The 18,961-nt window shown below is 49.5% G+C and overlaps 1 protein-coding gene across 2 annotated transcripts in view; it reads left to right on the top strand.

Moving 5' to 3' along the window:
- The window catches only part of NHERF2 (NHERF family PDZ scaffold protein 2), a 72,418-nt gene that overhangs the window by 48,497 nt on the left and 4,960 nt on the right, over nt 1–18,961 (top strand). Inside the window, exons 3-6 of one of the 2 annotated variants that reach the window (XM_088152446.1) lie at nt 7,290–7,472; nt 11,641–11,794; nt 14,350–14,393; nt 15,169–15,228. In XM_088152446.1, coding sequence (XP_088008572.1) covers nt 7,290–7,472; nt 11,641–11,794; nt 14,350–14,393; nt 15,169–15,228 — 441 coding nt within the window. The remainder of the gene's footprint in view (nt 1–7,289; nt 7,473–11,640; nt 11,795–14,349; nt 14,394–15,168; nt 15,229–18,961) is intronic. The other variant, XM_088152453.1, reaches the window with a different exon arrangement.

Here is an 18,961-nt window from a genome sequence, read left to right as displayed (position 1 = left end):
CACCTCCTCCTCCTCTTTTCCCCACAACAACAGCCCTGTGAGGTGGGTTGGCTTGAGAGAGAGGGACCGGCCCAGAGTCACCCAGCCGGGTTTCGTGCCTAAGGCTGGACTAGAACTCACCATCTCTTGCTTTCTAGCCTGGTGCCTTCACCACTAGACAGACTGGCTCTAGTTCTAATCTCAAGCCTATGCAGGTAGAAAGGATCCTTCCTGGGCTCGAACAGGTATCGAGCCTTGGGCCAGCACACCTGGATAGGTGGACCCTCCGTAACCACCGAGGGGATGGCGTTGCAGAACAGCCGAAAGGTGCTTTTCCCGCTCACCCCCAGGTTCTCCTGAAATCTGGTGAACGTGTTGGAGGGGCCTTAAAGATTCGCTCCATACTGAAGCGGTTGATGCGGGAGCAGACACGAAGATTTTTCAGATGCCCAGAGCTCCGTTGCTTTTGCGCTTTTGCTCTTGAAGTCCTTGCTGTCAAGAGGAGGCTCGAGTAGCGAATGGGTGACCCACCTGGGGCAAACCCGGGGTGGGGGGTACGCTCACTCTGCTATCTCGCCACGGAATTATCTCCTGGCTGTCATCACTCAGCTTTCAGTCCGGAGCTGAAGCTGGCAGGAACAGGAGCTGCCAAGAATGTTGGCTGGATTTCAGACCCAGACATTTTGCCAGTGTTAAGTCTGGAGATTTACACACAATCTCAGAAGTGATTAAGATATGTCAGGCTGGTGGGCTAGTGGCAAGGAATCATGTGTCAGGCTGTTAGCATGTCTGCAAGCCTGGCAGGGCAGAAGCAAGGAAAGACTCCCCTGTTCACATGATGCTTCGTTGCGTGACAGCAGCTTTTCTTTCAGGGGAGAAGCGAGTTGTCTGAAACCCTCTTCTGTGATCTCTTGTTGCAATTTTGCACGGGGCACAGAGTTTGATGGCCGCCGGCAGGCATCCTGGGGACGCGGCTTCAAAAGAAGCAAGCTCCTGTAGGGCCTAGCTAAAATGCTTCTCGTTGGACCTTCCTACAAAATCTCGGGCTGAAGCTTGGTCCCTCAGAGGAGAGGAGATGGATCAAGCTTTCCACCGTTCTGGCTGCCCTGTTCCCAGGCTAGGTTGAGGAAAGCAAGTGGTTCCAACCTGGCTGCCCTGTGTGCCTGGCATTTCAGCTTCATTGAGGAGAGCAGACATTGCAGCCGACAGCCAGATCTAGAAAGCCTTCCCAACTGGTGTCCATGAGACATGTTGAGGGGCAGCTCATATAACATATAACTAGCATGGATTTGGGAAGCTGGAGCCCAGAGCTTCTGGAAGACTGGCTTCAACTATCAGATGGCTGCCTAGAGAAGTGAACAAGCTTCCGGTCGAAATGTTGACAAGGGGAGAAATAGCAGGGAAAGAAAACGAGCTACTTGGACCAGGGCGTCAGTTTTCTTTTGGAGGGCATCTCTCTAAATGAAAGTTTCTTAAAACTGAATTGATCGCTTAATTGAATCAAAATTCTCCACCAAAATTGTGGGGAAAGAAATTTGGGGAACAGCACCTCTGAATTTCTGTCTTTGAATTTATCCAATGTCCAGGAGAAATTTGCACCCGCTCCTTTCCTTTAGTGGTGACAGTAGCATTTTGTAGAAAAAGCCCCCTGGGAGATTTCCCCCCTGAGATTTTCCCTTGGGATTTTTGGAAGCTGTGAACAGGGAGAATGATAGGAAAACCTTCAGATGTGCAAACCCACCCCCTAGCCTACCTCCTCGCGGGAATCCCAGATGTCACCAAAATCCTCTTCTCCCTCTCACATTTGAAATCAGGTTCTCTTTCATCAAATTAAATGAAAAATACAGTAGTAGAAAAAATGTAGGACAATTTATTTCTCTGCCTGGCACTAATAAACAGCTAGAAACAAAATGCCTTTGAGATCGGTTGTAGGATCCCACGGTCTAAAAAAGCAAAGGAGATCCTACCAAGATTATACCTTAAAACATCTCGAAGCAAAATAAGTTTATCCCAGTGCAGGCAGTAAACAAAAGGAACTGGCTCCAGTTTTCCAGACTCCACAAGTCCTTTTCTTCTTTTCTTTTCTCCTCCTTCAATCTTCACTTCTGGCTGTTTTGAATTATGTCCAACACCAACAGTGCAAAGCCAGCCCTTCCACTTAGAGCATTTTCCTCCCAAAACACTCTGCCAAGGTGGGACAAAGATCATATGTCCTTAAAATATTTATTTGGTGCCAGTAGCATTCTCAGCCTTTTAGGCAGTCAGAAAGATACATGCCAGACTGAATTCAAATGGTAGGACAAATTCTGTTCAGTTAAGAGAAAACTACGTGGACTTGTCCAAAGCCTTGCTCTGACTTGGAGAATTTGGCTTGTTCATTGGACAAGGACCCATCTTCAGTCTTTGAGGCTATGTGGGAAACGAAAGGTTGGTCCCCTAAAGAGTGTGGTGCTTCCAGACGGAAGATGCTTCCAGGTGGAACACAGCTGGACACTCAGAATGATAGCTTTTCCACCAGGAGTCTTACAAAGGACCGTCGGTATTTCAAGGACTCATCAGGGCCTTCTTTTTATTTTTGGTGGGGTAGGAGAGGAAGCAAGAAAGTGGAGATGCCAGGTTTCAAAGAGATGCATTATAGCAGGCAGTTATGAAGTATGGAATGAAGTGGCAAGTTTGAATTTTGAAATTGATGGAAACTTGGCCAGAAAATACTTACTTTGAACGAGTTAAATCTCCAGGAAAAGATTAATTGTATCCTAGGATGCAGAAGAAACTTACTGATGGTCTGGTTCACCCTTTGAGGAATCTTGGAGAATGGGTTAATGATTAGAAGTGGGCAGGTATTGCCTCTTATCTGTATAGGAGGTTTCAAGGAACTGTGGATCAATTAGTCTGACCAATACCTGGAACGATTCTGGAGCAGATTGTAGAGAAATTGACCTGTCAGGACCTGGATAATTATGTGGCACCGTCATTACCAGAAGTCAGCATGGATTTGCTAAGATCAGATCTTCCTTTTTCATATTTTGATTGGGGAACTTCCAAAGTAGATTGTGGGAATGATACAAGCATAACATATCTTGATTTCGGTCTTTCATGCACTCTGATTGACAGGCTGGTTTAGTATGAGCTTGGTGGCATAACAATTAAGTGGGCTGGAAAATTGTACCTGGAGTTTGCTCAGCCTGGATCCTCATTAGGCCCGAGAGAATAAAAGACTTAAAAAACCTCTCTTGACATGTTAGAAAAATACATTGAAAATATCCGAGGGAAATGCAGCAGAGACAAATGCGTCAGACTTCACTTAAAAGAAGAAATCAAATGTGCAAGTACAGAGTAGGGGACAAATGGTTTGGCCAAAGTACCTTTTCTGATCAACACGTTTTATTAAAAGCAGAAGCCCCTTTGTTTTCTTCTCTTTTGTTACTGGTCTTCTGTTTAAGGCACCTATTGTGAGTCCTGCCTTAAAAAAAAAAGGGAAATAGAGCTTAAAGGAAACAACGTTTTGGTGCGAGACAAACAAAAATGAGAAATAACTTGAATGTTTTTTCATCTTCGTTATAGCAATTTTTTCTCAGTTTGCACCCCTGCCGTTACCGTGGCCCAGTTCCTGCTTTCATGTTGCTCTTTTCTTTTCCAAAGCCAGCTGGGGGCTCACTTAAGCCGGGCTGCAGACCGCCTGAGCCTGTTTGCTTTGTAGGAGCACCTTGGTTAGAGGTTTTGGTTTCAAAGAATGGCCCGGTTCAGAGGGTTTTGTTGGGCAGACATGCTGGCTTGGTAGAAGGACTTTGTCTTCCATTAAGAAACAGCCTTTGCTCCATGAAGACCCTCCGGTGACCGCTCTGGGCCTTGGCTTAGAGGTAGCTTGCTGGAGCTCTCGCTTGCGCGGTGCTGTAGAATAATGTCCTGAAGGGACATGCTTTAAAAGAGGTAAATTTTGAAGGGAGAAATCCCCCAAAGGTAGCTGCTTCCTAGAGTTAATCTGAAGACATTTGGTTAGGAGGGACTTTGTGTTGATGAAGTACATCCCCCGTTTCCCCCAACCACCAGAGACACACATTCAGCCTCCTGCCACTTCTCCAGAAGGACCTCACCTGGCTGGCTTGCAGCCTGGAGGGGTTTTTGGGATTTTTACATTAGCTAAGAGGAAAGGGCCCGAAGGCTACTGAGTTTGAATAGCAATTTTGTTGGTTATTATTGCTCCCTTGCTTTTGACTCTGCGTGTCCCGGTGGAAATCATTTTGACAACTGCTTCTTTGAATGCTTGTAAGCTTCTGCTTGTGTCATCAGTAACCATATCTAACCACCTGGTCTTCTGTCAGCCCTTTTTTCAATTGCCTTTCAGTTTTTGCAAGCATCAAGGTCTACTCCAATGACTCCTGTCTTTGCACTGTGCATCCAAAGTATTTCAGCTTTAGCTTCATTCTTCATGCTTTCAGCAAGAGTCTGTTTTTACTTCGTCCAACATCAGATGATTTGGCCTTTTGATTGTCCAAGATCTTCTCAGCTGTTTTCTCCAGCGCCACAGCTCAAAGGCATCCTTTTTCCCTTGTTCCCTTTTCTGATGCTCCAGCTTTCACAACCATGCATTGACCCCAGGAAGATAAAGTCTGTTACTTGTTCAACTTCTTCTCTATTTGCATTGAGCTGGCATTGCCTGTTGACATAAGCTTAGGGTTTTTTTAAATACTGAGAGATACTTTAGCTCTCTCTTTTTCATCCTTAAGAAGACAGCTTAAGTCTCCCTTGCTTCCAGCCATCCAAATCTATCATCAGCATCTCTGAACTTGTTGATGTTTTCCCAGCCATTTTAATTCCAATTTCTTCTGACACAGAATTTCTCATATGTTCTGCATATGATTTAAGTAAATAAAAGTGGCAGTAGCAATCTGGGCCCTTGCCTTTCCCAACTTTGAAGCATTTAGTTGCTCCATATTCCATTTTACGAGTCATACAGATTCTCCAGTAGGCTGATGAGTTAGCCCTGTGCATCCATGGTTTTAAGGGCATGCAAAAAGCCTTTGTATAATCAGTGAAGCAAAAACAGACTTTGTTTTGGAATTCCCCGACCTTTCCCATTATCAGATGTTAGCAAAATTATCTCAGGCGCTGCTGCCTCTTCTTGCTACCAGCCCTCATTCTTCTATACCATCCTGTCTTTGTCCAGTCCCGGTTTGAATATTTAAAAGAAATCTATTCAGAAGAAGCCAATCCCGAGTTATTAGAGAATGGGAATTATATAGAATGAGAACAAGTTTGTATCCTAAATGAGCCCTGGTCTGAGTGGGGGAGTAGAGACCCTAATGTGCCATGCACACGTCTTTTCACACTTGCCACGCTTGATTAGACAAGGACATAATCACAAACACGCACACAGAGTAAACCTGCATTCTGCAAAGCCAGGGCTTGCAACATCCCCTTGATTTGTAAAGGTGCATTTAAAGGTGATGGCTCCAGTCCAGCAGTTGGCTTGATGGCTTGGAAGCGTGTCCTGACAGATGCCAGAGCAGCTGGAGGGGGGAGGGCTTCCTGGGAGGCTGGAGGGGACGGAGGGGGCTTCTTGGCCAGTTTACTTCTGATCGTGGGTGTCTCATGACGACCCTTCCCTGCCCCACGGCAGCAATTTTATGAACAACCTTCTGTCCAAGTTCCAGCTGGCCCAGAAAGATTGTCTTTGCTCACTGTTGGTTTTTAAGCCTGTTGGCCTCCAGGTGAATGGGAATGACCACTCCCAGGATTCCCAGCCAAGGAAGACTGGTGTGCAGTGGAGGGCTGGCAGAAGAGGTAGGAAGGTAAAGCCTGCATCAACTCCTGGCGTCTTCATGGACACATCCATACAGTTTTCTTGGCAGCCTTCTTCTGGGATGTTGTTTCAACTTGCCAGTCCTGGAATCTCCCGGTGGTCTCTTCTCCAAATCCTAACCAGGCTGAGCCAGCTTAGCTTTTTGAGATCTACCCAGTTGGGCTAGGTGCTGCCCCTTAGCTGGGCAAATCTTAGTTTTACATTATTTATTTTTCAGACTCAAATGATTAAGACTGATGGCTGAGGACTAGACTCTTATTTTCTGGCAGGCCAAGAGGTACGGGGTACATGGGGCTTTGCGATGGGTGTGAACTTTCCATTTTTCCTGCTTTTCTTATGGGGGGGCTTTAGATATTTTCTTTAATTTTTAAACTATATTTATACCCATTATAGGACCTGAACTATATATAGTTCTTTCAAGTTTCCTGAGTGAAATGGGAAAAGGCTACACTGAGTCATTGTCAGAGTGTTGTATAGGAGTTCACCAAAGGCAGCTTCAGAGCAACACATACAGCTTTCAGGTCGCTGTTTGCCCACGGCAGCGTGGGAGGAACAGAACAGGATTGGGGGGGGGGCAAAATAGTGGAGACCCAAAAGATCTCTATTCCAAAGGTCTTTTTCCATTCCTGAGTATTTGTATAGCATCCTCTCTGCTCCGCACGGAACATTTGCACTTGCTCGGTTCAAGGCTCTGTCCGTAGCGGTTCTGGAAGGAGTTCTAGGGTCAGAAGGGGGCACTTGAATCGAGATGGCAGGTTTTGCCGGATCGTCTGTTCTCCCGTGCCTGGTGCTCCGAATCTGTATCGCCCTTCCTTGCTAATCGCGCTGGCTGCCCTGTGGGAAAGAAGGCCTCCTCCTTGTTAGCGGATTAATCCGCAGAACCACCCAAGTTGCAGAACGTTGTCCGGTCGTGATGGCTGTAAGGCGCCTTAGGGTGTAAGCAAAATTTGGTACGTTACTTTTCAGGTTATAAGGTAAATATATCTTTTACCTTTTAACACTTTAGGTTTTTTACACATTTCATCGTTCTATGAAATTTTGGTCTGTGACTGTAAAGAAATCAGCCTGGTCAATGGAGACCTTTCGCATCACTTTGATGGATCAAAAATGCTTTTATTTCTCTGTTTCCCCGTTTTGCTTATTGTAGACCCTCCGCCTTTGTTGCTTGGGGTATTTATTCCACAGAGAGTCCTATGTAAGGCGCAGGGATGATTCGTTGTTGGCGTCCTTAAAATGGATGAGAAAGAGAGCTGATCAGGCATATCTAATTTTATCCTTTTGTCATTTGGTAAGCACCTTCAATGCATTCTGTTGGAGTGGGATTGGACAATTGATTTTATCAAATACGTTTCCTCCAATTGAGTCTATTTATACTCTGTCCTCACTGGTCCTTGGGATGGGCTGGCAGGTCTTACTTGGAGCAAGCAGCTTCCTTGATGTTCCTCTTCTTATTGTTACTGAAGAAGGAAAAAACAATGCCTTTTTTATTTTATTTGTTTAAATCCAGGATGTGAATGGACAAGCCAAGGAGCCTTTGGGGCCCCGACTTTGCCACCTCAAGAAAGGCCCCAATGGCTACGGGTTCAACCTGCACAGTGAGAAGTCCAGGCCTGGGCAGTTCATCCGGTCGGTGGATCCGGATTCACCAGCGTCCAAGGCGGGTCTCCGACCACAAGACAAACTTGTTGAGGTAACGAGGGCTGGGAAGCAGGAGAATGATCCTGTCGCTTTTATGGTGAATGCACCCGATATCACTCCAAGGTTTTCAAGACATGTTTCTGAGGTTTTTGCTAACTCTAAAAGTGTTTGTGCAACATCGTCCTCGACACATGGAGAGGCGAAGGAAGCTGAAGCTTTTGAAAACCACAGTTGGTGTCAAGTGAAAGCTTTGGCTTTACAGGTTTAGCCCATTTTATCCCCACCTTGACTTCCCCCCAGTCATCTTACACCATCCTTATTAAGTCACTTCACTGCTTGCGGTTGTGCTGCCCCAAATAGGGTAGGGCGATTCCAGTGTCGCCTCCAGAGATTGCCTTGAGAGGAGGGGCTCAGCTGCCCTGAAGTTCTTGGGACGTTTCCGCCTTGCCTGTTGGATCATTACAGGTAACTGCACTCGGAGGGTGGGCAGCAGAGGCCCCTCCGGCCAGCCAGGGCAGGGGCGAGGGGTTGCAGGGGCTTGAATCCAAAAGATCTGGAGAATCCAGTGAGGCAGACCTTGGTGGAGGAGTTGCAGCAAGTGCTTCCTAACATGTCTAGGATCTTCTGTGCATGACATCTGTGTGTCTGCAGAGAGAATTTAGTTGCACTCAGCCCAGTTGCTGGTGTGGAACCCAGATGAGGCCCACAGACAGCCCAGGGGAGAACGAAGGGCTGCCTTGGATGAGCACCCAAAATCTATCGGCCTGAGTAATTGCTTTACTCCCCATCATGGTTGGCTTAGAGGTGCCACTGGGGGCTTCCCTTGAACCAGTCATGAGCTGCACCACCGCCTTTCCTTTACACGTGGGTCAACTGGGTAGATCGAGAACTGCAGGCCCTTCATCTCCATCTCAGGGAGAGAGGACCGATCAGGAGCTGAAGCAGAAGAAGAGGCTGTGGGCTGCTGCCCCCCTTCTCTGTGGCAGCACTTGTGGGGCATCCCGGAAATGGCCGGGTCTGAAAGTTTCATGAAAGTTTCATGATTGCTGCGTTTATGCATGTACTTCTGAGAGAAGGAGAAGGAGAAGGAGAAGGAGAAGGAATGGTGGTGGTGGAGAAGGAGAAGGGGGAGAGGGGTGGTGGAGGAGATGAAGGAGAAGGAGAAGGAGAAAAAGGAGAAGGAGAAGGAGAAGGAGAAGGAATGGTGGTGGTGGAGAAGGAGAAGGTGGAGAGGGGTGGTGGAGGAGATGAAGGAGAAGGAGAAGGAGAAAAAGGAGAAGGAGAAGGAGAAGGAGAAGGAATGGTGGTGGTGGAGAAGGAGAAGGGGGAGAGGGGTGGTGGAGGAGATGAAGGAGAAGGAGAAGGAGAAAAAGGAGAAGGAGAAGGAGAAGGAGAAGGAATGGTGGTGGTGGAGAAGGAGAAGGTGGAGAGGGGTGGTGGAGGAGATGAAGGAGAAGGAGAAGGAGGAGAAGGAGAAGGAATGGTGGTGGTGGAGAAGGAGAAGGTGGAGAGGGGTGGTGGAGGAGATGAAGGAGAAGGAGAAGGAGAAGGAGAAGGGAAGGCTTCTCTCCTGCCTCTCACTACATTACCGAGAGGCCCCCAGATAATTAATTTAGCACCCCTGGCACATTTCCCAGAGTGCATAAAGGGAGACTCAGTGACCTGTGGAGTTGGCCACCTGATCCAGGTGCCTCGCTCTTCGGGACTCGCATGAATGTTTGATGGGCCGCTGCTCCGGCCGGGAGCATTTTGCTGGCGTGCCGGGGCCCTGCTCCGCCTTTGCGTGTCTGGGGAGGGGGTGGGCGGCTCATTCTATTTGTTTTCTCTGCCCCTTTGTGCCCCCGCTCAGCCCCCGACAGCCCTGCCGGGCCACCTGTTTAAACACTGCAGGCGGGGATGCCGGGAGATGAGAAGGGCTCTGAGCGTCTCCGGGGCTACGAGCACCCAGAGAGCTCTGGTGGGCACCTGCTGGGGCTCTGGCCTCCCCTCCCCACTGGCTCCTTAAAGGGGAGGGAGGGAGCCATCAACGGTGGGCTGGAAATGGAGGCTGATTTGGGGGGTGGCCAGAAGGATGGCGTCTCGCTCGAGTCCCCTGCTCAAACCAAGTAATGAACCTTGTGGGTATTCGTAGCTCCAGGGCCCACGCTCCCACCTCCTCCAAAAGAGGAGATGGTGGGCATTCAACAGGTGCAGCCTCGCCCTGGCGTTGAGGAGGAGCAGTGGCGGTAGTGCTTCATTTGACAGACCTTCTCTCCTCTCTTCCTCTCTCCTCACGGCATATTTTTTACATATTATACATTGTTTGCATTTGTATGATATTGTTTTTGATAAGGGGCATCATGTGCTAATACAGATATCAGCCCTGCGAGGTAGACCAGACGGGGAACCACACACACCACAGGGTGACCAGAACTGTCCTGTGTTGAGATTGGCTGTAATGTCAGAGTCTTGCCGGTCTGATTGTGCTTCTCCTCCCCTCCCTCGTACACCCCAGGGGGGTCAGCCTGGGTCTCCTCTTAATACTCTGCCTTCCCAGGGCCTCGGCAGTGCTTCCATCCTCTTCGTTCTGGATATTGGCTTCAGGGCCGCCTCCCTGGCTCTCCGCAGCAGAGGTGTGCATCTGGTTTCTCTCTCTGAACAATCCAAAACCGGATTGTTATTTGCAGGAAATAATAAGCAAATAAATAAATAAGATCTGGCTCGTTGTTTGCAGCAAACAGCACCTTCAGGGTGGCAGAAAAGAATAGCCAGACAAGCAGCACTTCTGGCAGGAAGTTACATTGGGCCCTGATTCAGATCCAGATCAGGAGTCCCTTCCAAATTTGTAACTTCACAGCCTTCAGGTCTCCAGAATAAATTTGCCCAGATCAAACATGCATGACTGACTTCCCATGTAGTTTAGCCCTCCTGGAACCTTACATTTTCTCTCCAAATGCCTCCCCACATGCAGAAAAGGAAAGAGCAGCGCACCACTTAATTAACCTATTAATTGGTTTCCACTTTGAGGTGTTAGTTGGCCCCTGCCCATGGACAAAGGGACTTCATTATCCTATCTAACAAATGGGTAGCCCCCCGGAGCAAATTTTGCCTTTATCCTCATTTAGCACAGCAGAGCTGGTCTGATCCTGAGTCTTGCATAAAAGAATGAGCACGTGTGTGTGTCATGCACTCACACAGAGACACACTTTTTCTTTGGCTATGAAAGCTGAAGCCGGAAGCTGCTTTTTTGGGGAGTTCTGAAATTCAGCCTCTTGCTACGGCGGTGTGGGCAGATATGGCAAGCGCTCCATTGGAATTGTAAATAAAGTTCCATACTACGAAGTTCGTGTTGCATGATAAGGTTGTATGGGCTGGTTGGGTTTAGATTAGCGTGCTGTGTGAACAATGTAATTGTGGCTTCAACCCATGACTTAGCTCTGGGATGGGCAATGGGTGCTTCAGGGCCACAGGTGGCTCACCAATATTCCTGCAGTGGTCCCCAGATCCCCTGCCCGAGTTGGTAGGTCAGATGTTCCTGCCACTTTTTGCCTTCTTAGAATTCTCTGTGTACGTGTGTGTTATGACTTTCCCCCTAGGGTCTTTGGAATTGTAGTTTGATGGGTTGCAGATAATAGTCTATTAGTGTTCCATAATTGCACCCTCTGAGAACTCCAATTCCCAGAATCCCCTAGGAGAAAGCAGGGTTAGGAATCCCGTTGGTGGCAGCCCTTCAGACGTGTTGGACTACACCTTCAGGACACCAGACGGTTGGCCGTTGGTCCTCCTGGCAAGAGTCCAGCACATTTAAAGGTCACCATGAGGGCTGTCACCATGAGATATCTTCATTTTAATCTGGAAGGTGGAGAAGGCAGAACCCTTCAGCTAATTTTGTATTTAGGCAAGAATGAATTAAAATCCTTGGCCTCAAATCTCTGAAGCATGGAGTGGAGAGAACAGTACAGAAACCCCCCAGGGTTGATCTTGACTACAGATTTTTGTTGGTTTTATATCCATATTATTGATCTGAAGCACCTTGAGAGCCTATTGAATTATAGCTTTTGGGAGGAGGAAGTCCCACCAGTTTGACTGATGGAAACTCTCTCCACTCTAAGCTGTATCTTCTCGGGTTTGGCTGCACTGTTTTGGTTTTGTACTGATTGAGCGCACCAGTGCAAAGCACTCCATTCCCCTAATGTGCACTCCTCACCAGCTTCTTCCTCCTTGGTTTGGCTACCCTACAGGTCAATGGGATCAATGTAGAAGGCATGAAGCATTCAGAAGTTGTGGCCCATATCAAGTCTAAGGAAAATGAAGCTAGGTTGTTGGTAGTGGACCCTGGAACAGACGAATATTTCAAGAAACTTGGCATCACTCCTGCTGAGGAACACATTCGAGGTGAGATATTCCACCCAGTCTCAGGAAAGCAGGAGATCCTGCTTGCAAGAAATGCTGTGGTCTTGGCATCTCTGCTCTCTTGTAGATTAACACTAGTTAACCTCAACCCCCAAATCTGTTTTTAAGGCAAGGCCCTGGAGAAGTGAGAAATGAAATGGCAGGATATAACTCCGTCTTTTTCAAACTTGGCAACTTTAAGATATGTGGACTTCAACTCCCAGAATTCCTCAGCCAGCATGCTACCCATCTTAACGTTGCCAAGTTTGAAAAACACTGGTATAACCTAAAGGACCAAATTGTTTCTGGAACTGCAACTGATAAATGTGACCAAAGAGGGAGCTGTAAACAGTTTGGAGGTAAATTAAATGCATTACATGCTGACCCTTCCCACTTTTGAGCAGAAAAGCTGATGTAAACTGGTTGGATAAAATATAGAATGCCACAAGTCTTTTGGATGCTGGCGGGAGGGCAGAAGCAGAGCGCCAGGTACCTTCAGTGGGTGGGAATGACACCAGGTTTTCAGCAAAGCATCTTTGACAGGATGGAAACGGCAGCACTCTTGGGCATGGTCAACTGGGGGGCATCTGGGACAGTTTTAACTGTGGGAATGGGAGGGGGGCCTTGGGAGGCATCCTGCTGCCATTTCTGCCCTGTAACAGGTGTCCTGTAGTCCTTCAGAAGGTTGGACTTGCAAGACCCTGGTCTCAAACAGACCAAGGACTGGACTCCTGCTGCTACGGAGGCTCCCTGCTCCTGTTGCCTGCCTGGGGAAGATCATGCCTTCCACCAAACATACATGATTCTGCCACCAGCCTGCCCCCCCTCCGCCCCCCGGGCCATCCTTAGCCGGCCTGAATGGAGAGCTCTGTGTTTTTAGCACAGCTGTTTCCTATTGAAGCTGCCTTCCCTTTTTCTGGCTTGCAGTGGAAAGAAGGACTCCAAAAGAGCAACTTGGAACAATTCAGAAATTTTTGTGGGGGGGGGGAAGGAGGGAGGAGGGGACGGCGGGTGTCAGATGCCGAGCGCAGGAACAACCAAGAGTCGGGAGCCAGATATACTTTCTTCTTGGCCCCATGGAGAATGAACTCCCTGTTCTCTTTGCAAGGAGCAGCGGGCCGAGCGCCAAAAACAAGCATTAATGCACAGACCTGTTTTCCAAATGCTGCAGGCAAGGCTCAAATATGTCCCTTCTTTCTTCGGTGCAAAGTGGCTGTGAAGGAGCCGGCCAGGCCTTTGGTGGAGTTGTCAGCAAAGGGGAGAGAAGGGAAAGCATCGTGCAAGATTAAGAAGGTTTTAGATGATGATTCTGCAACCATCTCTGCAGGTTGCTTCTGGCTGTAGTAGCCCGATGCTGCCTTGACACTCAATGTACATTCAGTGTTGGCAGCATACCCATTTTCTGCCAGTGCAGTGTGGTGTTGGGCTTTGTGGGGTGTGGTTTGGGCTTTGGGAGGATTCAGGTCACCGATCCTCCCATGGGAACTGAGGAGTGAGAAGATGAGAGTGTTGGAGGACACCATATGATGGATCTGAGCTCCCTGTAGTTTGGGGGAGTTGTTGGACTCCAGGACCCTGACCTTTGCCCATCCTGACTTGGTTGATGGAGGTTGATACCCAGCTGTACATATCTGGAAGGACAAACTACAAATAGAACCTTTTCCTGGTAAGGCAGGCGGACTGGATTAGCAAGATGATGTCCTTGGAAGATCTGCACGTCCTCAGTAGAGACGGGTCCCCAAAGCCACCAGGAGTGGAATCCAACAGAGCAGCACAGCTAACACACACAGTCACATTAGGGGTCATGGTATTTATCCATGGTTACAGTAAGTGGCAGTCCTTATCCAATCTTGGCTTCAGCGGCAATTGCAGCGCTGTGCCTGGTCCTTCCAGGTGACCCAGAAGTTTGAAGCCTAAAAATTTGTGCCTCCAAACTGCTCTTGGCTGTTAAAAAAACCAAAGGACCTGTGCTTGACAGCTGCACAAATGCACACACTTTCCTCTTCCAATGTAGTCCTAACCAAGGTTTCCCCGGAGAGGAACCTCCTTGGGCATCAGGGCAAATGGCGGAACCCTACTTGAGTTTGTTCCCCAATTTCTTGCCTGCAGCTGTTTTGGCATATGTGTGTGTAGGTGGGGGTGGGAGAGAGAGAGGTTTTCTGCGTTACACGGTGGTAAAAGTAAAGCCTCCCCCAAGTTGAGGTCAACACCAGATGACTGTATGGACACAATCACATTGTGCCTGGGCAGCAAGGCAGCAGTGGCTTTCCCTTGCCTTTCTTTTCCTGGGACGGTTGGTTTGGTTGGTTTTTAATCCCCAGCCTAGCTGACCAGTGGTTTCCTGGTGGTTGCCTCTCCCCGCACGAACCGGTCACCTCTTCCTTAGCTACGTGCTGAGATTCATCGTAGAGCCTTTCTGCTTCTGCAGAACCTGCCACCTCCCATTCAAAGCGGCAGAATTAATGGCAGTCTGACACAGAGGGGGCCGACCCTCTGCACAGGGTCAGGGTTTCCACGAGAAAGGCTCCTCACTGGTGTTGTCTCTGCGTTTTCTGCAGGGGGAGTTCCTCAACCTATGACGAATGGGTCCGCGCAAACCCAGGTAAGTGGCCACCGAGCCCCGCTTGCCTGTTCCAGCAGACACCCGATGGAGTGCGGGGCATCCTTCCTGCGGGGGGCACTTAGGAGACCACCCTCGTCCAGCCATCCTCCCCAGCCAGCAAGGCCATTTGGCACCCTCCTCTCCCTCCTCCGGGCCTGGGGATTTCGGCCCAAGACTTTCAAGCGATCTGCGCAGCCTGGATCCTGAGGTCAGAGGGCCATGAGCGATCAGGGAGAAGCTGATCCAGCACTGCTTTCCTTAAAGCATCCTGTGGCTTTCCATCTCTGGATGGAACTAGGAAGTTTGACTAGGAAATCTCTGGCCATTGCTGGTATTTGGCTAAGGTCACAGAATCGTAGCATTTGGGGGTTGTGAGGGACCACAGGGGTCATCTAGCTCAACCCCATGATACCGAGGCATGGCGTTGCGTATCTGGCTTTGGCTTCGCGCAATAAACAAGGCTAATCCTAGCCTTTAAACTCTGCTTTATGTTGTAGTGCGATGTGTCAACCCAGCCTGTTCATGGTTCAACAAACCGTGGCTTGGCATGAGGCCCAAACCAGGTCCCTAAAAGAAGGCAGCCTGGCCCGTTTCTCCTCTCTCTTCCTCCGTCCGAAGAGTATCTCCTTTCCCGATTCCTTCTTTTGGCCGAGCGATGCTTCGCCTTCGCAAACCCCCCGGGTGCTTTTCCACAGCTGAGTGGGTGTCTCTCCCATCCCGGGAGCCTCAGCACCGTGTCCAGTGATAAACGTGCCCCCTTTTCCATCCCTCACAGCTGAATGGAGGATCCCTGTCTTCATCCCACAGCGATTGCCAAAGTCCCGAGGAGGCCGAGGTAAAGACGCAGCCTTTTTCTCGTCCGGGCCAAGGACTGAATTGCAAAGCGCTGAGATTTCGTCCTTCGCCGCCTGCTCTTCCATTGCGGGGTGGCCGGCTTTCCTGCAGAAGCTTCTTCTTAGTCCTGCCTCTTCCTCTTCCTCCTCCTCCTCCTCCTCCTCCTCCTCCTCCTCCTCTTGTGTCATTCTTTATTCTTCTTTATTAGTAATCCCCAAACTCTTTCTGCCATGAGTAGCTATTACGCCCAGCATCACTTTCAAAGCTTCCAGTCCTTTGCATGTCAAGTCTTCCCCTCCAGCTTTTAGCCTTTTCTCTCCCCCTTCCTCCTCTTTATTGCAAGCAGCTTGTGAAATTTTTCTCATGCCTTACACCAGTGTTGTCCAAACTTGGCCACTTTAAGATGAGTGGACTTCAACTCCCAGAATTCCCCAGCCAGCATGGCTGGCTGGGGAATTCTGGGAGTTGAAGTCCACTCATCTTAAAGAGGCCAAGTTTGGACAACACTGCCTTACACACACGGCATGTCGCATCCTCTTCTCCCCGTTGTAAGCCTGTCCTTCCTTGCTGTGGAAGCTACTCCGCATCTGTCGGGTTCCACCCCAAAGGTGGCCACAGTCACACTGTCTTCCCACCCCCAGGAAGGCTCCGATCGACAGAGACGAGACAAATGGGTAGGAGTGCCGTACGTAAACGCAAAAGGGAACACGAACGTTTTCCACCCTGGAACGTAGTTGAGCAACAGACAGGCCGCCCTCACCAAGCCCTTTCATTAACTCCTTTAATTGCATTCGAATGTGAAAGAAAATACTTCCACGCAGCCCAACGTACGATTTGCTCCCTCGCTCTTTTTTTAAGAGGAAAAATGTGCAGGCCCCAATGCGGGAGCGCTTCACGGAGACCACCGAGTGGCTTTGATTAGGGGAGAGCAGCTCATGCTCCTGCAAGGGAGCAGCTGGGCCTCGGCTTGCAGGAGTCCAACTCCGCATTCTTTCCACGCTTGGGGGGCCGGGGGGAGGGAGACGTCCCTGCTGGTTTCATTCAGGAGATGAGCTGATTTATGGACGGGGTTGGTTTGGTCTTTTGGGTGGGATCCTGATCCTGCCTGGGGGAGGCGGGCTTCAACCGGCGCGAAGGGAAACTCTATTGTCACCGTTCCCTGATGGGCCACTAATTTTCTGGGTGAGCCTCTCGGTCTGCAGCACTGGGTCCCAGATGCTCTTCAGTGCTGTTCACCCACGTCAGCTGCTGCGGCTGACGGTTCCCGTTACTCCCCATCGCAAAACTGATAGAGAACTGTAATTACTCCCCCCCCTGCCGGCCACCTCTGCTTCACTCTGCTGCATTTGCAGCTGGCTCCCCCTGAAGTCCTCCCCCTGCCTTATGTGTAGAAAGATTGCAATGGGGAGTGCTGCCTTCTCGCATGGTGGGCGAGGGGGGCTCTCTGGCCAGAGTGCCGGCAACTGGAGGGAGAGGCCGGGGGGCTCTTGTCGGGGGTGCCCCACTTCTGGAGGCATTCAAGGATGCAGCTTCCATCGCCTGGTTGCCCTGGTGGAGGGCTGTCTCTTCGAGGTGGGGCAGATCAGGAAAGGATGCAAGGATTACAGGAATGCTGCTTCGTTGTTCTAGGGGAGTGTTGTCCAAACTTGGCCACTTTAAGATGAGTGGACTTCAACTCCCAGAATTCCCCAGCCAGCATGGCTAGCTGGGGAATTCTGGGAGTTGAAGTCCACTCATCTTAAAGTGGCCAAGTTTGGACAACACTGTTCTAGGGTATAATAACAGAAGCTTGAAAGCCTGCCAGAGTTTCCCTCTGCCCCCTCTTATATCAAAGAGAATCAAGGCGGGGCGATCTTGTGCTTGTTTCTCACGCCATCCCCTTTCCCGGGACTGAGCTGTCTTGTGTCTTCCCTTGCTTGCTCCTGCGTAGCTTCTTCAAGGTTGTCTCTGCGTCTCTTCACGCATCTTGACAGGGAAGCTTAGCAGGCGCAAGGCAGCGAGATGAGAGATGAGGGAGCCTGAAGGGAGGGCGTAGGGAGAGGGACCCTCCTCTTCCCAGAATGCCGGCATGGGAGTCGCTGAGATGGAGGTCCTTGAGCGAGTAGAGGAGGTGGAGAGAGGAAGTCGGCGGAGTTGGCTGGTTTTAGCTGATAAAGCCCACTCTGGCTTGGGCCAAAGTACCTTCAGGACCACCTCCTTCACCTAGAATTGTCCCATCCAGTAACATCTCAAGGATGACGATTATAGCTCCTCACTATGGCGTGAAATCAGGGGGGCTGAGCCCGCTGGGCAGGTGCCATGATGCCCCTGATAGATAGATAGATAGATAGAGATAGATTTTTTTTTATTAAATTTATCCCTGCCCATCTCCCCCTAATGGGGGACTCTGGGCGGCTTACAACTGATTAAAACAATAAATAAAAATACAATTACATAAAACCTAAAGCTATACAAAACAATTACTAAAAAAGAAAGAGTCCAGGAGGCCGGTGGTTCAGAGCAGCAAACGCCAGGGCTCTAAGGGGCTAGCCGACCCCATGCCTGAGGTCTTCCCTCCCACCCCAGGCCAGGTGGCAGAGCCAGGTCTTCAAAGCCCTCCGGAAGGCCGGGAGTGAGGGGGCCGATCTCACCTCCGGGGGCAAGATGTTCCAAAGGGCGGGGGCTACAGCAGAGAAGGACCATGGCATCCTTCTGGACCATCTTTGAGAGTTGGGAGTGGGGGCACAGTGTTACACTGGTTCTCCTCCTTCCTCTGGGCTCGTTCCAGTTGGTGGTGCTGCAGGGGCGAGATTTAGCCCAGATTGGGAAGCTTCGAAACTCTTCCAGAGGGTTTTTTAATGAGTTGGGGGAACCCCACAGAAATCCTTATATGGCTGCAATTAGGTCGTTGGTTGTAGGAAGCAACCAAAATTGGCTTTTAGAACCTTTGATGTCTGTTTCTTGGCTGCTCGTTAAAAGCAGTCCTTGAGTTCCTTGCTTTCTGAACTCTGACTCATCCAAGAAAAGTACTGCACTGCCCAGCTTCCCTGTGAGCTGCTATCTACAATAGACCACAACCTGTGAAGATGGCTTGAACTTTAGCTTAGGCTGAAATACACTTGGGTTGCTTTTAGCTTAAAGTCTTGTGGGAAACCACTGCCCTGTCTGGGCATATTGTGCGAACCTGGCTATCACTTTAAGCCATCCTAGAGGTCAATTGTTTGCACAGCGTGAACAGAGCAGTTCTGTTTTGTTAACTTGGTTTTGGGGTTAGACATATTGTGTAAATCCAGCCAGTGTCAAGTACTCTCTCCAACAACCTACAAATGACGGAAAGGATATATTTAACCTACAGGCAGTCCTCAGCTTATGATGGCAATTGGGACCAGAATTGCCACTGCTGAGTGACATGGCTGTAAAGCATAATGTCATGTGGCCGCTTAGTGAGAGCAATTCCAGCAGTCCTGGTTGCTGTCATTAAGCGAGGAACTCACATGACCGCAACTTCTGACTTCCTGCCAGCTTCCCCACTGACTTGCTTATGGGAAGCTGGCAGGGAACATCAGAAATCGTGATCGTGTGACTGCGAGGACACTGCAACAGCCAGAACTCTGAGGATGCGTTATAAGTCCCCCTCGTTCAACCCTGTCGCAAGTTTGAACAGTCACTGAATGCTTGGATGTAACCCGAGGACTACCTGTATTCCCTTTTCCTTCTAAGACTAGAGGCTGTACTTTTTCCCACCCCAGAAGCAA

This window comes from Python bivittatus, unplaced genomic scaffold (assembly GCF_059951505.1).
Source record: "Python bivittatus isolate LINGU-HERP-01145 unplaced genomic scaffold, Pbiv_v1 ctg000030_np1212, whole genome shotgun sequence".
NCBI classification, from domain to species: domain Eukaryota; kingdom Metazoa; phylum Chordata; class Lepidosauria; order Squamata; family Pythonidae; genus Python; species Python bivittatus.
This window is presented reverse-complemented; position numbering and strand designations above follow the sequence as displayed.